General features: G+C 39.1%; 1 protein-coding gene across 1 annotated transcript in view; it reads left to right on the plus strand.

Annotated features, from left to right (window-relative positions):
* Window positions 1-6: 6 nt before the first annotated feature.
* MIB1 (mindbomb E3 ubiquitin protein ligase 1) overlaps window positions 7-16,440 on the plus strand; it is a gene marked incomplete at its 3' end in the record, with an annotated part of 31,520 nt that continues 15,086 nt past the window's right edge. The window contains exon 1 of the mRNA XM_011996361.1: window positions 7-236. Within this exon, the coding sequence (XP_011851751.1) occupies window positions 8-236 (229 nt within the window). The remainder of the gene's footprint in view (window positions 237-16,440) is intronic.

Here is a 16,440-nt window from a genome sequence, read left to right on the forward strand (position 1 = left end):
GGCCCCGATGAGTAACTCCCGGAATAACCGGGTGATGGTGGAAGGGGTTGGCGCTCGGGTAGTGCGCGGCCCGGACTGGAAGTGGGGGAAGCAGGACGGCGGCGAGGGCCATGTGGGCACCGTCCGGAGCTTCGAGAGCCCCGAGGAGGTGGTGGTAGTGTGGGACAACGGCACCGCTGCCAACTACCGCTGCTCCGGGGCTTACGACCTCCGCATCCTGGACAGCGCGCCCACCGGTAAGCCGCGGCCACCTGGCTCGGGCCTGCGCGCGCGGGGGGAAGGGGCGAGCTGCGGTGGACGTCGGTGGCGCGGGGAGAGGTCTGCGGTGGGACACCTGGTGGGCAGCGCCCGGCTGGAGTGAGCGGAAAGGGAAAGCGTAAAGGGAATTCTAGGTTCAGAACGGGTGAACAAAAACTTACAGAAAAGACCCCCTACCCCCAAGGGAAATGATGGCAGCACCATCACTGGGATGCTTTCAAGCCTGGAAAACACAAAGCACCGGGAAGAGAACAGACACAGCTCCCCCAACCCGACTCCTCCTGTTGGGAAGGAGTCTGGAGAGGCCTATCTAATAAGCCATTGAAATTAATCAGCCACCAAGTGATAACTGTCTGAAGGGAGGCTTGCCTTGCCATATGGTGCTCAGTTGACCGTTTACAATTGCCGAGGGGCCGTTGATACCTCGGATTTGTGGAGATGCCTTTTTTCTTACCGCCTGTGACACAGAATGACTTGGAGTTCAGTAGCCAAATGTTACTTGGGACTCTGTGGAATGATTTTTCATCCATATTGTTCTATTTTGTATCTTTATATCAATAGAGGGAAAAACAGCCTGAGCTCTTGAACCATTTCTTTGTGTTAAATACTTTTTCCGAGTGGCAGATCGGCATAGGGGACACCTGATTTTATTTTTTGTTACACTAACATCCGTCTCAGTAAGGTGATGTCAGAATCTTACCCATTCACCTAGCAGTGAGTCAGGATCCTTGATTAGTGAATCTTGATTAGTGACTTTTAGGGGTCTGTTATTGACGCTAGACTTTCTAAATGATTAAACCAAAGGCTTGCTTTCACAAAATAAATTTCAAATTCATTTTCATATAGATTCATCTTTGGTATTATTTATCCTTGATTCTGTAGAAAATAGTTCACATTTAAAATTGGGTACTTTTCAGTATTCCTAAATGAGCTGCTTCTAAGACATTGAGTTTGGCAAGGCCTTACAAATCTTGGAATGGGCTCATAGTTATTATTAGTAGCAATGAAGAACTTAACACAAGCCAACTCAATTTTTGAACAGCTAATTCAACAAATTGTATTCTTTAGCCAGCTTTTTAAAAACAATTATTAAAAAAATTTTTTTCTAAAGCGACAGTTGTCTCGCTTTATTTCTTGCGCTGGTCTTGAACTCCTGACCTCAAGCAGCCCTCCCATCTCAGCCTCCCAAAATGCTGGCATTACAGGAGTCAGCCACAAGGTCAGGCTTTAGATAGCTTTCTGAATATTAAAAAGAGTGTATGTACATGACCAGAAGAAAATGAAAAGATTCAACAGCCCAAAAAGGGACAGCCATTGTTATCAGTTTTTTGTGTAGTCTTACAGAATACTCTATTGCATGGCAAGCATGTGTGTGACTATACTATAAATCTAATCCCCTTTTAAGTACAAATGATAACTATATTCACTCCTCTGCATTTTCGTTTCTTTCACTAAATTATATTGGTGATTGTTCCATTGTTTCATGGCTGCATAGTATTCCAGTGATTGGATACGGTGATTAACCAGGAGTTTATCGATGGGCGTTTCATGTTTTCTTTACAATGATTCAGTGAATAGGTCCTTGCACATATATCCTTATGCATATGTGCTGAGTATTTCTGAAGAAGTGGAATTGCTGCATCAAAACATTGCACATATTTAACATTTTGGTAGATATTGACTAATTGCTTTTTGAAGACAAAAGCAAAAAGTGGCAGATCGGCATAGGGGACACCTATGTGTTATGAGTTGACACTGCCAGCAACAGTGTTTGAGGCCTAATTTCTGCCTACTCTTTTTTTTTTTCTTTTTTTGAGACAGGGTTTTGTTTTGTCACCTGCAGCCTTGAAGTTTTGTTGTCATGCTAGCTCAAACTAAAGTCTGACCACAACCCGTATTTGGAGGAATTCTTGGTATCAGTAATTGTAGCTTTATGAGGAAATTTAAATATCTAGAGTAAAGTGTAACAGATTCTTTACTACGGTGATTTTTGAAGGGATAGTAATGTTATCTATATGTTTGTAGTATGGGGTATATCTATCATATTAATAGTTTTATTATCTTACTATAAAAGTAGATTTTTTCAGAAGTAACTTTTAGAATCTTTGTTTAATAAGATCATTTTATATATTGTTATATGTAGTGGTTTATCTTGTTCATCTAATCTTTTAATAAACCTTTTAAGAGCAGGATGGACACAGGACAGCCAACCTTCATATGAAATACTTGTTGAAATATATTTTAATTTCTATGGTTTAAATTCTTCAGGTTTTTTTTTTTTTTTAAAGAATTGAACAAAATTGTAAGCTCCTGGCTCTTGTTTTGCCCCAGTACTATACTACTACTTTCAGTTTTTTTTTTTTCTTCAAAAGATTTAATAATCAGTGTTCATTGACATTTTGTTACATTCTATAAGATTTACTCAATATTTATTAAGTACTTGATATTTGTTTGCATAAAATTAACATTTTAAAAATTAACTTTTGTTTTTGAAACAATTGTAGTCTTCCAGAAAAATTACAAAACTAGTAAGAGTTCCCTTTTGCCCTTTACCCACCTTCTGCAGCTGTTAATATCTTAGCAAGTACAATGATCAAAACCAGAAAATTAACACTAATACGGTAATACCGTATTAACTAATCTATACATGTTATTCAAATTTCATTTATTCAAATTATATGTAGTGGTTATTATTAGTGTCCTACTAATATTCTTTTTCTGATCCAAGATCACACGTTGCATTTAGTGGTCTCTTCCAATCTGGGCGAATTCTTCAGTCTTTAGTCAGTGTCAAGGTAGTGAAAAACAATCTTGTTATCTCTCAAATTGGGTATTTCTGCTGCTTTTTCATGATTAAATTCAGATTATGTATTTTCGGCAAGACTATCGTAGAAATAATGTTTTGCCCTCGTTAGTGCATGATACCAGGAGGTACATAGTATCCATGTGTCTCATTAATGACTGTTAACTCGGCTAAGTCACCAGAAATTTTACCAACTGTTGCTTTTGTACCAGCAATGTGATGCCAATATGAAAAAGATAACTTGTATCTTACGTATTATTGTGAAAATACTTTTGACCTCATGAAGCCCTTCAAAGGGTCTTGAGGATTTCCCTAGTGGTTGAAGAACAACACTCTGAAAGTCACTGTCGTAGAGAGAATCTCTGAGCACATGGAGGCTTGTATAAGAATGTTCACAGCAGTTACTATGGTTTTGAGGTAAATAAAATAAAATTTAAAAAAGAATGTTCACAGCAGTGTTGCATGTAAAAACAGAAAATTGGAAACAACTTAAATGTACATTAACAGGAGAATGGATAAATTGTATGAATTTATATAGTACAGTACTGTATATAAAGAGAATGTTAAGCAAATAAAGTAAGTTGCAAAAGAAAACCTATGATATGTTAAAGTGCGGAACAAAACTATTTTAGGGTAGGGTTTTGCAACCTTGGCACTATTGACATTTTAAATTGGATAGGATAATTTTTTGTTATAGGAATGTCCTGTGCATTGTAGGCAGGCATCCCTGGCCTCTACCCATTAGATGCAGTAGCACCCCACCTCCTTGTGGCAACCCACAATATCTCCAGACATTGCCAGATGTCCCCTAGTGGGGGCAAAATTGCTCCCAATTGAGACTCATTGGTTTAGGGATATGTACATGTGTGGTAAAAGTGTGCCACATAAAGTTAATGATAAACACTAAATTCAAGGGAGTGGACTAGACCTCCTTATGGTGAAGGGAGTGGAGAGCACAATTGGTAGAAGTACACCAGGGGCTTTTAAGTATTTTGGTAATGTTCTGGGATTAAACCTACCCCGTGGTGAGTGCATAGGTGTTATACACACACACACACACACACAATTTTATTTTTTTTGAGACAGTCTCCCTCTGTGGTCCAGGCTGGAATGTAGTTGTGTGACCTCAGCTCACTGCAACCTCCGTCCCCCAGATTCAAGCGATTCTCCTGTCTCATCCTCCTGAGTAGCTGGAATTACAGGCATGCACCACCACACCTGACTTTTGTATTTTTAGTAGAGACGGGGTTTCACCATGTTGGCCAGGCTGGTCTCCAATACCTGACCTCAAGTGATCCATAGCTTCAGCCTCCCAAGGTGCTGGGATTATAGGTGTGAGCCACCGCACTCAGCCCGTTCTATATTTTTGTGTGTGACGTATTTTTATGCTTAATTAAAAAAAAAAATTATATTTATCAGAGGGAGAACTGAGGTTGCCTTTGATTATTCATCCTTTGTTCCCTAGTTCCACCTACATTATATGAATAGAAAATTTATTGCAGTATTATTGAGAATTAAGAAATGGGTAACCTTCAGCATAAGATTCCTTGCAACTTTTCTGGGAGTTAAGGATTCTGGAGTGGTTGGATCATTGTGAATCTTTCTGATATGATTTTTTTCACTACATTTTGAAGATTTTGTCTGGGAGTTGTATGCGGGTCTGTAATATTTTGGCATATCAGCTTTATTTTTTCTTTCAGGACACACATGATATGTTTGAATTTATGGTCTAGGATAGTTAAACTTTGCAGAGAGGAGCATTTAGTATCTGTTTGAGTGATATAACTTCCATCTTGTTTCCAGATTCATTTGGCTCATTTGTAGTGAGCAAGAAGATTTTGGAACTATATGGGATGTTATTTAATTAGTTTGGATTTAATTTTGTAAAGTCTGTAGTCAAGTAGGTGTAGTTGACATTTTATCATCTAGGCACTGATTTTATAGGAGTTGGGGAGAAATGTGTTTTTATTTATGCTTGTTTTGTGTTCACTTGACTACACTGTTGTAGTGTTACCAGAGGTAATGGAGAAAATGAATGTAGCTTTCCTGTTAAGGTTCTGTCATTCTTGGTATAGATAATACAAAGTTAAAGGTACAGAAAATCAGCTTTATTCAAAACCAGCTTCGGGTCATTGTTCATTCAAACTGTTTTGGGGGTAGTTCTTTGTCCTTTTCTTTGACCACTAGCAAAGAATGCCTCTCCGGTCATATGTGGAAAAACTTATCAGATGTTTTGTATTCAATTGAAGGTTTAAAAGGGCTGACCCTGGATTAAAAAAATGAAATGAATTAATAATCCTCAGCTTTTCCTTTTCTGAGTCCGCTATTCTGATCTGTTTCTAGAACTACAGTAGTAAAGGGTATTTGTCAGGACACAAAGCCGTAGGAAAAAACAGGACTTGAGGGAACAATGTTTGGGCAGCAGGATGCCACACCTGGAAAGGATGAAATATCACAAAATGTTTTTTACTAATGACATCTGCAAGGAAAACTTTATTTCCTCATATATCCTACCTATTTTAAAGACTTCTGTAAAATGTCTTTCTTATTTTATTTCCTCCACTAAAACAATGTTGTAAATTATGAAAGTCTATCTAGTTCTTAATAGTCCCTGTAGATTGCAGCTTAGTAGAGCTGAGGACTCCAAGAAATCAACTAGTAGACCCCTGTGTCAGTACTTCTCAAGCTTAAAGCACACAGATCACCTGGGGACCTTTTAAAATGCAGATTCTAATTCAGTAAGTCTGGGATTCTGCGAGAATATTTCTAATAAGCTCATAGGTGATGCAGATACTGCTGGCTCAAGGGCACGCTTTGAACAGCAGAGTACTGAGTGACTATTTGTCTACTTGAGATTCCCTGCGTTTCTGTTTTCTCCTTTTCCTTTCAACAGATTTCAAGCCTTGATTTTTTGTTGGTAATACATGTTTTTAAAACTAGATTGGCATTATTAGTTGGGGAGAAGAGAATTGTGTGCAACTGAAAGGAGCATGTAACACCTTTCTAATATATGTACTTTTTGTAAGTGTAATGCCATCTTAAGGTATATTTTCGATCCTATACTTTCCAGCCTGTCCCTCTGATTAGATTAGATGTTTCTTTTTGAATGTGTTCTCAGGTAGCCATCCACCAGGGTCTCTCCTCCACCCTCTTTAATTGCTAGCTAGTGTGATCTCATCACACGTGTGCTTTCATCTGTTATAGCAGAGTATGCTGTGTTGTAATTGTCTTTTGCACTAGATTATTAGTTTAAGGGAAAGGGTCTGTGTTATTCTTGTATCTCCATTTTCTAGCAGAGCCATGTCTCTGGATGAGTATTTTCTGAATCAAACACACTTTTCAAAGAGCTTTTGACTCATTGGACCCGAGATTAGATAGATATTATCCTAAAACAAGATAAAAGGAAACTGAGGTTCAGAGAGATTAAGAAATTTGTTCAGTCACAAAGCTGGTGAGTGGCAGATAGTAGGGATGAATACCAGTTCATTGCTTTTCCTCTGTATCATTCTCTTTTTCTTTTATAGTATAGTCATTCAGAAACGTGACCACCTGTAACACTTTGCTTGCTGGAAAATTGATAATGAAATGTAAACCAATTTAGAAATGAAACTTTGTGATATATCCTGTTGTAAATTGTTTAGTGCTCTTTTCAAAATCATTCTTTTTTAATTTTTATTTTCTTCCCCTCTCCCTCCCCCTTCTCCCTCCCGTCTCCTCTCTCTCACTCTCTCCCCCTCTCTTCCCCCTCCCCCTCTCCTCCTTTCCCTCTCTCCCTCTTTCTCTCTCTCCCCCTTCTCCCTTTCTCTTCTTTCTTTCTGGAGTTTCACTCTTGTCCCCCAGGCTGGAGTGCAGTGGCACAGTCTCAGCTCACTGCAGCCTCCGCCTCCTGGTCTCAAGCCATCTTCCCACCTCATTCCCACCTCAGCCTTTGAGTAGCTGGAACTAGAGGTGCGCACCACCATGCACAGATAATTTGTGTATTTTTTTGTAGAGACAGGGTCCTGCCATGTTGCCCTGGTTGGTCTTGAACTTGTGAGGTCAAGTGATCCACCTACCTTGGCCTTCCAAAGTGCTGGGATTACAGTTGTGAGCCATCGTGTCCGGCCTTTTTTTTTTTTTTTAAAAAAAAAAAAAAAAAAAAAGAGTTTCACTCTGTTGCCCAGGCTGGAGTGCAGTGGTGTGATTGTAGCTCATTGCAACCTCGAGTTCCTGGGCTCAGGTGATCCTCCCACCTCAGCCTCCTGAGTAACTAGGACTATAGGTGCACTCCACCGAGCCTGGCTAATTTTTTTTATTTTTTATTTTTCTTAGAGTTGGAGTCTTGCTGTATCACCCAGGCTGGTCTCAAACTCCTGGCCTCAGGTGATCCTTCAACCTCAGCATCCCAGATTGCCTGGATTACAGGCATGAGCCACTGAGCCCTGCTTGTTTCTTTCTAGTGTGTTCTTTTTGCACAGCTAAGGTTTTATGGTATACATAGTTTTGTTTCATTCCTTTTTTCTACTTGACATATATGTTTTCTGTTTTCCTTATAAGTAATTTAATATGTACTTCCTATGTGGTAAAACAAGGTGACAGTTATTTTTATGTGTTAAACTTAACTACTTATAGAGAAATATATATGTATTCCCATATAGGTATGCCATACGTACTGTTCTTCAGTTTTCTTTTTAAATATATATTGTCTTGGACATCCTGCAGTGTTAGCACATAAGAATCTGTCTCATTCTTTTTATTAGGTACATGGTATTTAACAGTTAAAAAATATTTTACTTAACTATTTTGATAGACATTTATAGTGTTTCCTTTTTGTCATTTTAAACAACACTGCAACAAGTATATTTGTGTATATATACCTTTGTTTACTAATTTTTAGCTTTTAAATTGATTTGTTATAGCAATTTCTGTTATAAATGACATGGTTAAATATTATCCTCACTGACTTTGAGAACCTTTGTCTTTTAATAGAGGAATTTAACTTGTTCATATGTATTGTGGCAACTGATACATTTTTTCTGATGACTGCTACCTGACTTTTTTTTTTTCCTTTGAGACGAAGTTTTCCTCTTATTGCCCAGGCTGGAGTACAATGGCGCGATCTTGGCTCACTGCAAACTCTGCCTCCCGGGTTCAAGTGATTCTCCTGCCCCAGCCTCCCGAGTAGCTGGGATTACAGGCATGCCCCACCACTCCCAGCTAATTTTTTATATTTTTAGTAGAGACGGGGTTTCTCCATGTTGGTCAGGCTCGTCTCGAACTCCCAACCTTAGGTGATCCGCCTGCCTCGGCCTTCCAAATTGCTGGGATTACAGGCATGAACCATCGCAGCTGGCTGCTACCTTACTTTTTAACTTTCCAGTTTTCTTGTATTTTTTTTTTTTAACCAATGAATTAGAAATTTTATCACCTTTTTTTCTGCTCTGCTAATTATTACCTTTTAATATGTAACAAACAGATCAAAAAATTAGTGTTTTTTTTGCATTAGTTTTTTTTTGAAAACTAGTCAGTCTCTTAATTACTCCTGCCCGTACTTCTTTCTTTCTTTATTTTTTTGAGATGGAGTTTCACTCTGTCACCCAGGCTGGAGTGCAATGGCATGATCTCAGCTCACTGCAACCTTCACCTCCTGGGTGCAAGTGATTCTCCTACTGGGTGCAAGCGATTCTCCTACCTCAGCCTCCCAGGTAGCTGGGATTACAGGCGGGTGCCACCATGTCTGGCTAATTTTTGTATTTTTTTTTTTTTTTTTTGAGACGGAGTCTTGCTCTGTTGTCCAGGCTGGAATGCAGTGGCAAGATCTCTGCTCACTGCAAACTCCGCCTCCCAGGTTCACACCATTCTCCTGCCTCAGCCTCCCAAGTAGCTGGGGCTACAGGCACATGCCACCGTGCATGGCTAATTTTTTGTATTTTTAGTAGAGACGGGGTTTCACTGTGTTAGCCAGGATGGTCTCGATCTCCTGACCTTGTGATCCGCCGGCCTGCCAAAGTGCTGGGATTACAGGTGTGAGCCACCGCGCCCAGCCTAATTTTTGTATTTTTAGTGGAGATGGGGTTTCACTATGTTGGCCAGGCTGGTCTGGAACTCCTGACCTCAGGTGATCCACCCGCCTCACCCTCCCACAGTGCTGTGATTACAGATGTGAGCCACTGTGTCTGGCCATCTCCTGCCCCACACCTCTTACCTTTTTCATTGTGTTGGTTTTATGTAAATTTTCAGGAAAATTAGTCCCAAATTTTTGTTTGCATTGTCCTGTCTCCCCCACCATACTCCTGTAAATACTTGCTTCTTTTTATGTTGTAAGATTTGCTCAGCTGGGCACAGTGGCTCTCGCCTGTAGTCCTAGCACTTTGGGAGGCTGAGGCGGGCAGGTTGCTTGAGCCAAGAAGTTTGAGACCAGCCTGGGCAACATGGCAAAACCCCGTCTCTACAAAACAATATAAAAATTAGCCCACCATGGTGGTGTGTGCCTGTAGTCCGAGCTATTTGGTGGTGAGGCTGAGGCAGGAGAATCAGTTGATCCTGGGAGGCAGAGGTTGCAGTGAGCTGAGATCATGCTACTGCACTTCAGCCTGGGTGACAGAATGAGACCCAGTCTCAAACAGAGGAGAAAAAAAAAAAAAGATTTGCTCATAAAATTGCATTAAACGTCACAGTTATTATTATTAATTAATTTATTTATTTTGAGACATAGTCTGTCGCCAAGGCTGGGGTGCAGTGGTGCAATCTCGGCTCACTGCAACCTCTGACTCCTGGGTTCTAGTGATTCTCCTGCCTCAGCCCCGCAAGTAACTGGGACTACAGGCATGCACCACCATACCCAGCAAAGTTTTGTATTTTTAATAGAGATGGGGTTTCACCATGTTGGCTAGGCTGGTCTCTCAAGCTCCTGACCTCAAGTGATCCATCCATCTCTGCCTCCCAAAGTGCTGGGATTACAGGCGTGAGCTACCACACCGGCTCACAGTTATGTTACTAGTAATTAATTGGATTTAAAATTGTAGTTCTCTCTTATTACTCCTTCTTATACTATATCTCATATCATTCCCTTCTCATTTTCTTGGGGGAGAAATCCTTTTCCCTTGCTTTCTTTCTTCCCTTTTTTTCCCTTTTCTTTCTTTATAGGAGTTTGAGTCCTTGCAGGCCTGAAAATTGCTTTATTTTGCTACACTGTCTCTCTCACCCCCAAAACTGACTGATAATTTGGTTGAATATACAATTCTATTCAAAATCTTTTTCTGTCAGAACTGCCTCCCTTTTCTAGCATTTAATGTTGGATATGAGAAGTCCTATGCTAGTCCATGCTGTGGTTATTTGATTAACTTAATGTGATACCATTGTTGGACATTAATAGGTTTTTGGGAGTGTGTGTGTGTCTACACAATATGTCACAGGTAGTTTATTACATATAATTATATTTAGCTTCTTGTAAGAAAACGTATTAGTCCCATGAAAGTTTTTGTTGTTAAAGCAAGTAATTGAGCTTCATATAAGGCTGTCAGATCCTCCAGTTTGAGCTGGTCAACCTTTACTGTTATAGTAGTACTGGGGTCCTTTATCTTTTATTCTTTATTCCAAACACATTGGGCCAAAGTCCCAGCTCTGCTCTTGAGGACAAGCTCTGCTCTTGGCAGAAGATGTGACATTGTCATATCTACTCAACTATCATATCATTGTTAGTATTCAAATTACTGAAATGTTAGGTGTTTTATAAAGTTTTTTTTATTTAATGAGAAAAATTGACCTATTAATATTTATGTTTGTATGTGGTCATGGATAATTACATTACCTGGTAAGGCAGAAAATTTTCAGGTAGCAGTTAGAATTGGGCCAACCAGCTGTCTTTTTCCTTTAGGAAATAAATGGATCAGATAAATTTAAATATAAATATTTCTCTGGCTTTGAAAAAGCTAATAACTATAATTATTCACACAATGAACTCATAGGTAACCTGGGAAGTACAAATGAAACAAAAGATATCTTTTCACTTCAGTTAGATTGACAAAAATTACAAGTCAAATTATAGTATGTATTAATGAAGAATATAGGGAAACAACTCTCCAGGCCTTGTGGTAGAGTAAATCCGTACAACCACTTTGAGAAGCAAGTTGGCAACATCTTGTAAATTAAAAAACAAAAAACAACAACAACAAAAAACACATGTTCTGCAGCTGAAAACATCTTCCAGGTGTATATTCATGAGATTCTCAGGCACATATTTATAAAGATGTGTATGAAGAAATTCATTGCAATATTGTTTATTAAAAATAATAATTGGGGAATTATTAAAAGTTTATATACAGACTAATGAAAACACAAATAAGTAAAATATTAGCAGTTAAAGTGGAAGAATTGGATGTATGTTTGCCAAATATATGTTGAGTGAAAAAGCAAGTTTCAAAGGACTAACATAGATACTGTGCTTTTTCTTTTTTTTTCTGCCCCCTCCCTACCCTAATATTGTGCTTTTAATGTAAATTTTTGAAAGGCTAAAATACTATTTATGGGAAAATATATGTAGAAAAAGGATGAATAGACTGAAAGGATTAAACCTTCAGAATGATATTTTGGTATTTTGTTTCTCAAAATATTCTTTATTTTTATTTATTTATTTTTGAGATGGAGTTTTGCTCTTGTTGCCCAGTCTGTAGTGCAGTGGCACGATCTCGGCTCACTGCAGCCTTTGCTTCACAGGTTAAAGCGATTCTCCTGCCTCAGCCTCCTAAGTAGCTGGGATTGCAGGTGCCTGCCACCACACCCGGCTTATTTTGTATTTTTAGTAGAGACGGGGTTTCACCATGTTGACCAGGCTGGTCTTGAACTCCTGACCACAAGTGATGCACCCACCTTGACCTCCCAAAGTGTTGCAATTACAGGCATGAGCCATCATGCCCAGGCTCAAAATCTTCTTTTTTTTTTTAAATGAGATGAGACCAATTTGATTTTATTTTTGAAAATTTCAATTTAATAGTAAGTCAAATCTAAGTTTTGTTTGTTTCAATTCTTGGTTTTACTGGAGGCTGTGGCTAAAACAGAGACCTCACAGTGACAGATCATAGAGCCTAATAAAAGAAGTACATTTCTTTTTCTTTCTTTCTTTCTTTCTTTTTTTTTTTTTTTTGAGATAGAGTTTCATTCTTGTTGCCCAGGCTGGAGCGCAGTGGCGCGATCTTGGCCCACTGCAACCTCTGCCTCCCAGGTTCAAGTGATTCTCCTGCCTCGGTCTCCCAAGTAGCTGGGATTATAGGCGCCTGCAACCATGCCCAGTTAATTTTTCGTGTTTTTTTAGAGATGGGGTTCCACCATGTTGACCAGACTGGTGTGGAACTCCTGACCTCAGGTAATCCACCCGCCTCAGCCTCCCAAAGTGCTGGGATTACAGGTGTGAGCCATGGCGCCCGGCCAAAAAGTGCGTTTCTGATGGATGTATGCTGGTTATTAACCTCACCTCCTAACCCCCATCTCTGCCCTGTGAGGCTGGACTGGTTCTGCACACTGTATTTCTCCTTTGCCAGTTGGATCCCTGTTGGCTCTGCCAGTAGGAGGCACTAGAGGGAGACTGGAAGGCTAGATTGGGAATCTGACTTGCTCTTTCCTGTTTGGTGTCGTTCTACCCAGCAGGCTAGGATGGGATGTTGATTTCCGTATCAGTATTTGATTCTAGTTTACATATAGTAGTCCCCCTTTATCCATGGTCTTGCTTTCCTCATTTTCAGTTATCTGAGGTCAACCATGGTCTGAAAATATAAAATCAGAAATTCCAGAAATAAACAATTCATACGTTTTAAATTGCACAGTATTCTGAATAGTGTGATGAACTCTCCTGCCTGGGACCAAATCTGTCACCGTGTCCAGCTTCCCTACACTGCCTATGCTGCCCACCTATTTAGTCACTTAGTAGCTGCCTGTTATCAGATCAACTGTCATGGTATTGTGGGGCTCGTGTTCACGTAACCCTTATTTGACTTTATAATGGCTCCAAAGCTAAGGAGTAGTGATGTTGGCAATTCAGACAGGTCAAAGAGAAGCCCATCAAGAGCATCCTTTAAGTAAAAAGGTGAAAGTTCTCAGGGAAATAGAAAAAATCCTGTGCTGAGGATTCTGAGATCTACAGTAATGAACTGTCTATCCATGAAATTGTGAAGAAAGAAAAAGAAATTTCATGTTAGTTTTGCTGTCACATCTTAAACTACAAAAATTAGGGCCACAGCGCATAAGTGCTTAGTTAAGATGGAAACAGCACTAAATTTGTGCTTGGAAGACGTGTACAGAAATGTGTTCCATTAGGCAGCAGTTGGGGTCAGTGTTATCTGCACTTTAAGGCATCCATTGGGGAGTGTTGGAAAGTATTCCCTTTGGATAAGGAGGGTCTACTGTATTTCCGACAACAGCAAAACTGGACTCTGTACCCTCCTCCAGGACACCTGTATCAACCAGTCATAGCAGCTTTTTAAAGGTCTGTATTCTAGTTCCTTGGGGCCTCATTAAGTCCTTTCTTTTCCCGTTGTTTCCCCACTTCTAGGGGTGGTGTATTTTATGGTTTCTATTTCCTGATTGGTTCCTAATACAATGTGTTTACTAAATCTTGATTCTTATTTTTCTATCTCATTTACCAGTTAAGTAAAAATTTCCATTGAAATTTAGCTGTTAATTGCCCATCTTTTCTGATGCTAATCATTTCTTGCAGACTAAATTGGAAGGCATTCACTTTTATATTTTGAACAAATGAATTCAACATCCATTGAATTTAAAATTAAGTAAATATTACCGTCTTTTAAGGATGCAGATGAGTTTGTTGGTACTACACATCATTTCAGCATTAAGAACTATGTAATGATGGAAACAGCTCCAACATCCAAAATCAGTTTCACATTGTTCATGTTAGTTTCTTTGGGAAAGCATCTGACATTTATTGCCAGATATCACCTTTCCTTGGAAGGGACAGATTCAATAGGTGTAATTAGAAAAAAAAAATTTCTAAGGGGTACACCACCAATAATTATTTTTCATCACAGAATGAGTGTACAGTTTTGCAACACTATTATTTTGTAAAAGAAAAATATGAAACTCATTCTTAATTTTGACTCTTCTAAGTACTCTGTTTCAAGGTAATCAGTGACTTTTTATTTTGTATCATTAGGGTATACGCCACAAAAATGCCGAAGTAGGTACACAAAAGCTGCAGCATGTGTTAATATGCCAGAAGCACACAACACAGAGGAGCTTTGTTAACTCCCTCATGTTCTCAAACTCCCACGCACCCTCAGTATACCTTTTGTGTTCCAGGTGTTTCATGTGGATTTTTTTCAGGGACCCACTAGGATGTTAATGTCAATAGACTGATTTACAATGAGTGAAACTTAATTTTATTCTTCTGTTTTTAGAAAAAAAAGTAAATGTAAAAGTTGACATTTTAAGGGAAGTTCACAACACCTTTTTGAGAATGCTTGGCACTGAGTTTATGAACTTTTGGATTTTAGCATTATATGGTGTGTTTGCCATGTAACACATAACATGCACTTTGAGATCTACAGCTACAGCCTATAAATAAAGAAATACATTAATACTTCTGCAGCAAAGCACAGGAATAATTCTAAGGGGATAAATAAAGACTATATTCTGTATGTAGCCTTTTGTTTGTTCAGATGAGTTTACCATTAAATGAGTTTGCTGCTAACTTACTAAAAAAACTGTTCTGGAGTTTGGAGTTTTTTTTGGATTTTGGCATTATAGATAAGGGATTGTGGACAGATAAAGGATTTTCTCTTGCATTTCAAAGGTCATCTTTTATATCTCCTGGGTCATGTAACTCACTTTTGGAAACCATTGCTTTAAGTTATCAAACAGGAGCTTGTGCATTTTAAGTACCTGTAGGAAAGTGGCTCTTTAAGAACATTCCTCCTCATGCTTTTAAACCCATTTCTTTACTCACATACATTCATACGGCTGCACACCATTTAGCTTGTCTTATCATGTCTGGGAATATAGTTAGAGCAGTTTAACCATTTCCTCAGATGGAACTAGGAACACAACATGTTTTATCTTTGTAAGCCTGCAGATTAGCGCTATGTAGTGTAAACAGGTTCTTGTGAACTAGTCTGGTACCTAAGTTACCTTTAAACTTTTGTTTGTGAGGGAAAATGGGTTCTGAATTCTAAACTGGCTTTTTTTTTTTTTTTTTTTTTTGAGACCGAGTCTCGCTCTGTCGCCCAGGCTGGAGTGCAGCGGCGTGATATCGGCTCACTGCAAGCTCCGCCTCCTGGGTTCTTGCCATTCTCCTGCCTCAGCCTCCTGAGTAGCTGGGATTACAGGCGCCCGCCACCATGCCCAGCTAATTTTTGTATTTTTAGTAGAGGCGGGATTTCACCGTGTTGGTCAAGCTGGTTGCGAGCTCCTTACCTCGTGATCCGCCTGCTTCAGCTTCCCAAAGTGCTGGGATTACAGGCATGAGCCACCGCACCCGGCCAGCAACTGACTTTTATAAAATGGACTTGTGGAACATGACTAAGATAAGGTAGCATTTAAATCAGTGGAGGAGATAATGTCATAAGAAATGGAAAACAGCAGATAGTCCAGACATTCATTTTTGGCTTTGGAATACTTACTTATTTATATATTTATTACTTTTTAAAAGCAAATTTACTTTCATGAATATTTGCTTGGGTTAGAATTCATTTATATTCTCAGAGCACACTTATGATAAGAGTATTTGGTTCCCCCCAGGAGTGGATTTATTGTCTTGATGATAATTTTGTTCCTAAACCGACAGGAAATGGAGCAGAGACTTTGTAATATCAAAATAAATTATTGTTTGATTTGTGGCAGTTTTGCAGGGCTAGTGATAATAAATCCAGAGAGCTTTGAATCGTAATATTTTACATCATGGTGCCTTACTGTCCCTTACCCCCCAGTTTCTTTGCAGGGGATAGTAGAAAATGCAGTAGCTTAGGAGCCGGGAAATCAAGGATTTTATCAAGTGAGCCTATTAACTAGTGGAATGAATTAACATTTACTGAGCTCCAGTCATGTGTCAGGCATTGTATACTTTATCTCATTGTTGTTTGTTAGGCTTCATTTTATTGATGATAAAATAGGCCATGAGAAATAAACTAATTTGCCCAAGACTCCACGAGTAGTAAGTTGATGGTGGAGATTCGAGTCTTGGTCTGTCAGTCATTTTTTCTCCCCCATTTCGAGCCTTCATTCGTCACCTGTAAAATGAAATCACAGTAGTTCAAGGTACACAGGTGTTGTGCTTCTAAAATCAAATAATGAGTTTTTACCAGTTAGTGCAGTTATTTTAAAAGGTATAAAAATCTTTTTTTTTTTTTTTTTTTTTTTTTGAGATGAAATCTTGCTCTGTCACCTAGGCTGGAGTG

Source organism: Mandrillus leucophaeus, unplaced genomic scaffold (genome assembly GCF_000951045.1).
Source record: "Mandrillus leucophaeus isolate KB7577 unplaced genomic scaffold, Mleu.le_1.0 Scaffold51, whole genome shotgun sequence".
Classification (NCBI taxonomy): domain Eukaryota; kingdom Metazoa; phylum Chordata; class Mammalia; order Primates; family Cercopithecidae; genus Mandrillus; species Mandrillus leucophaeus.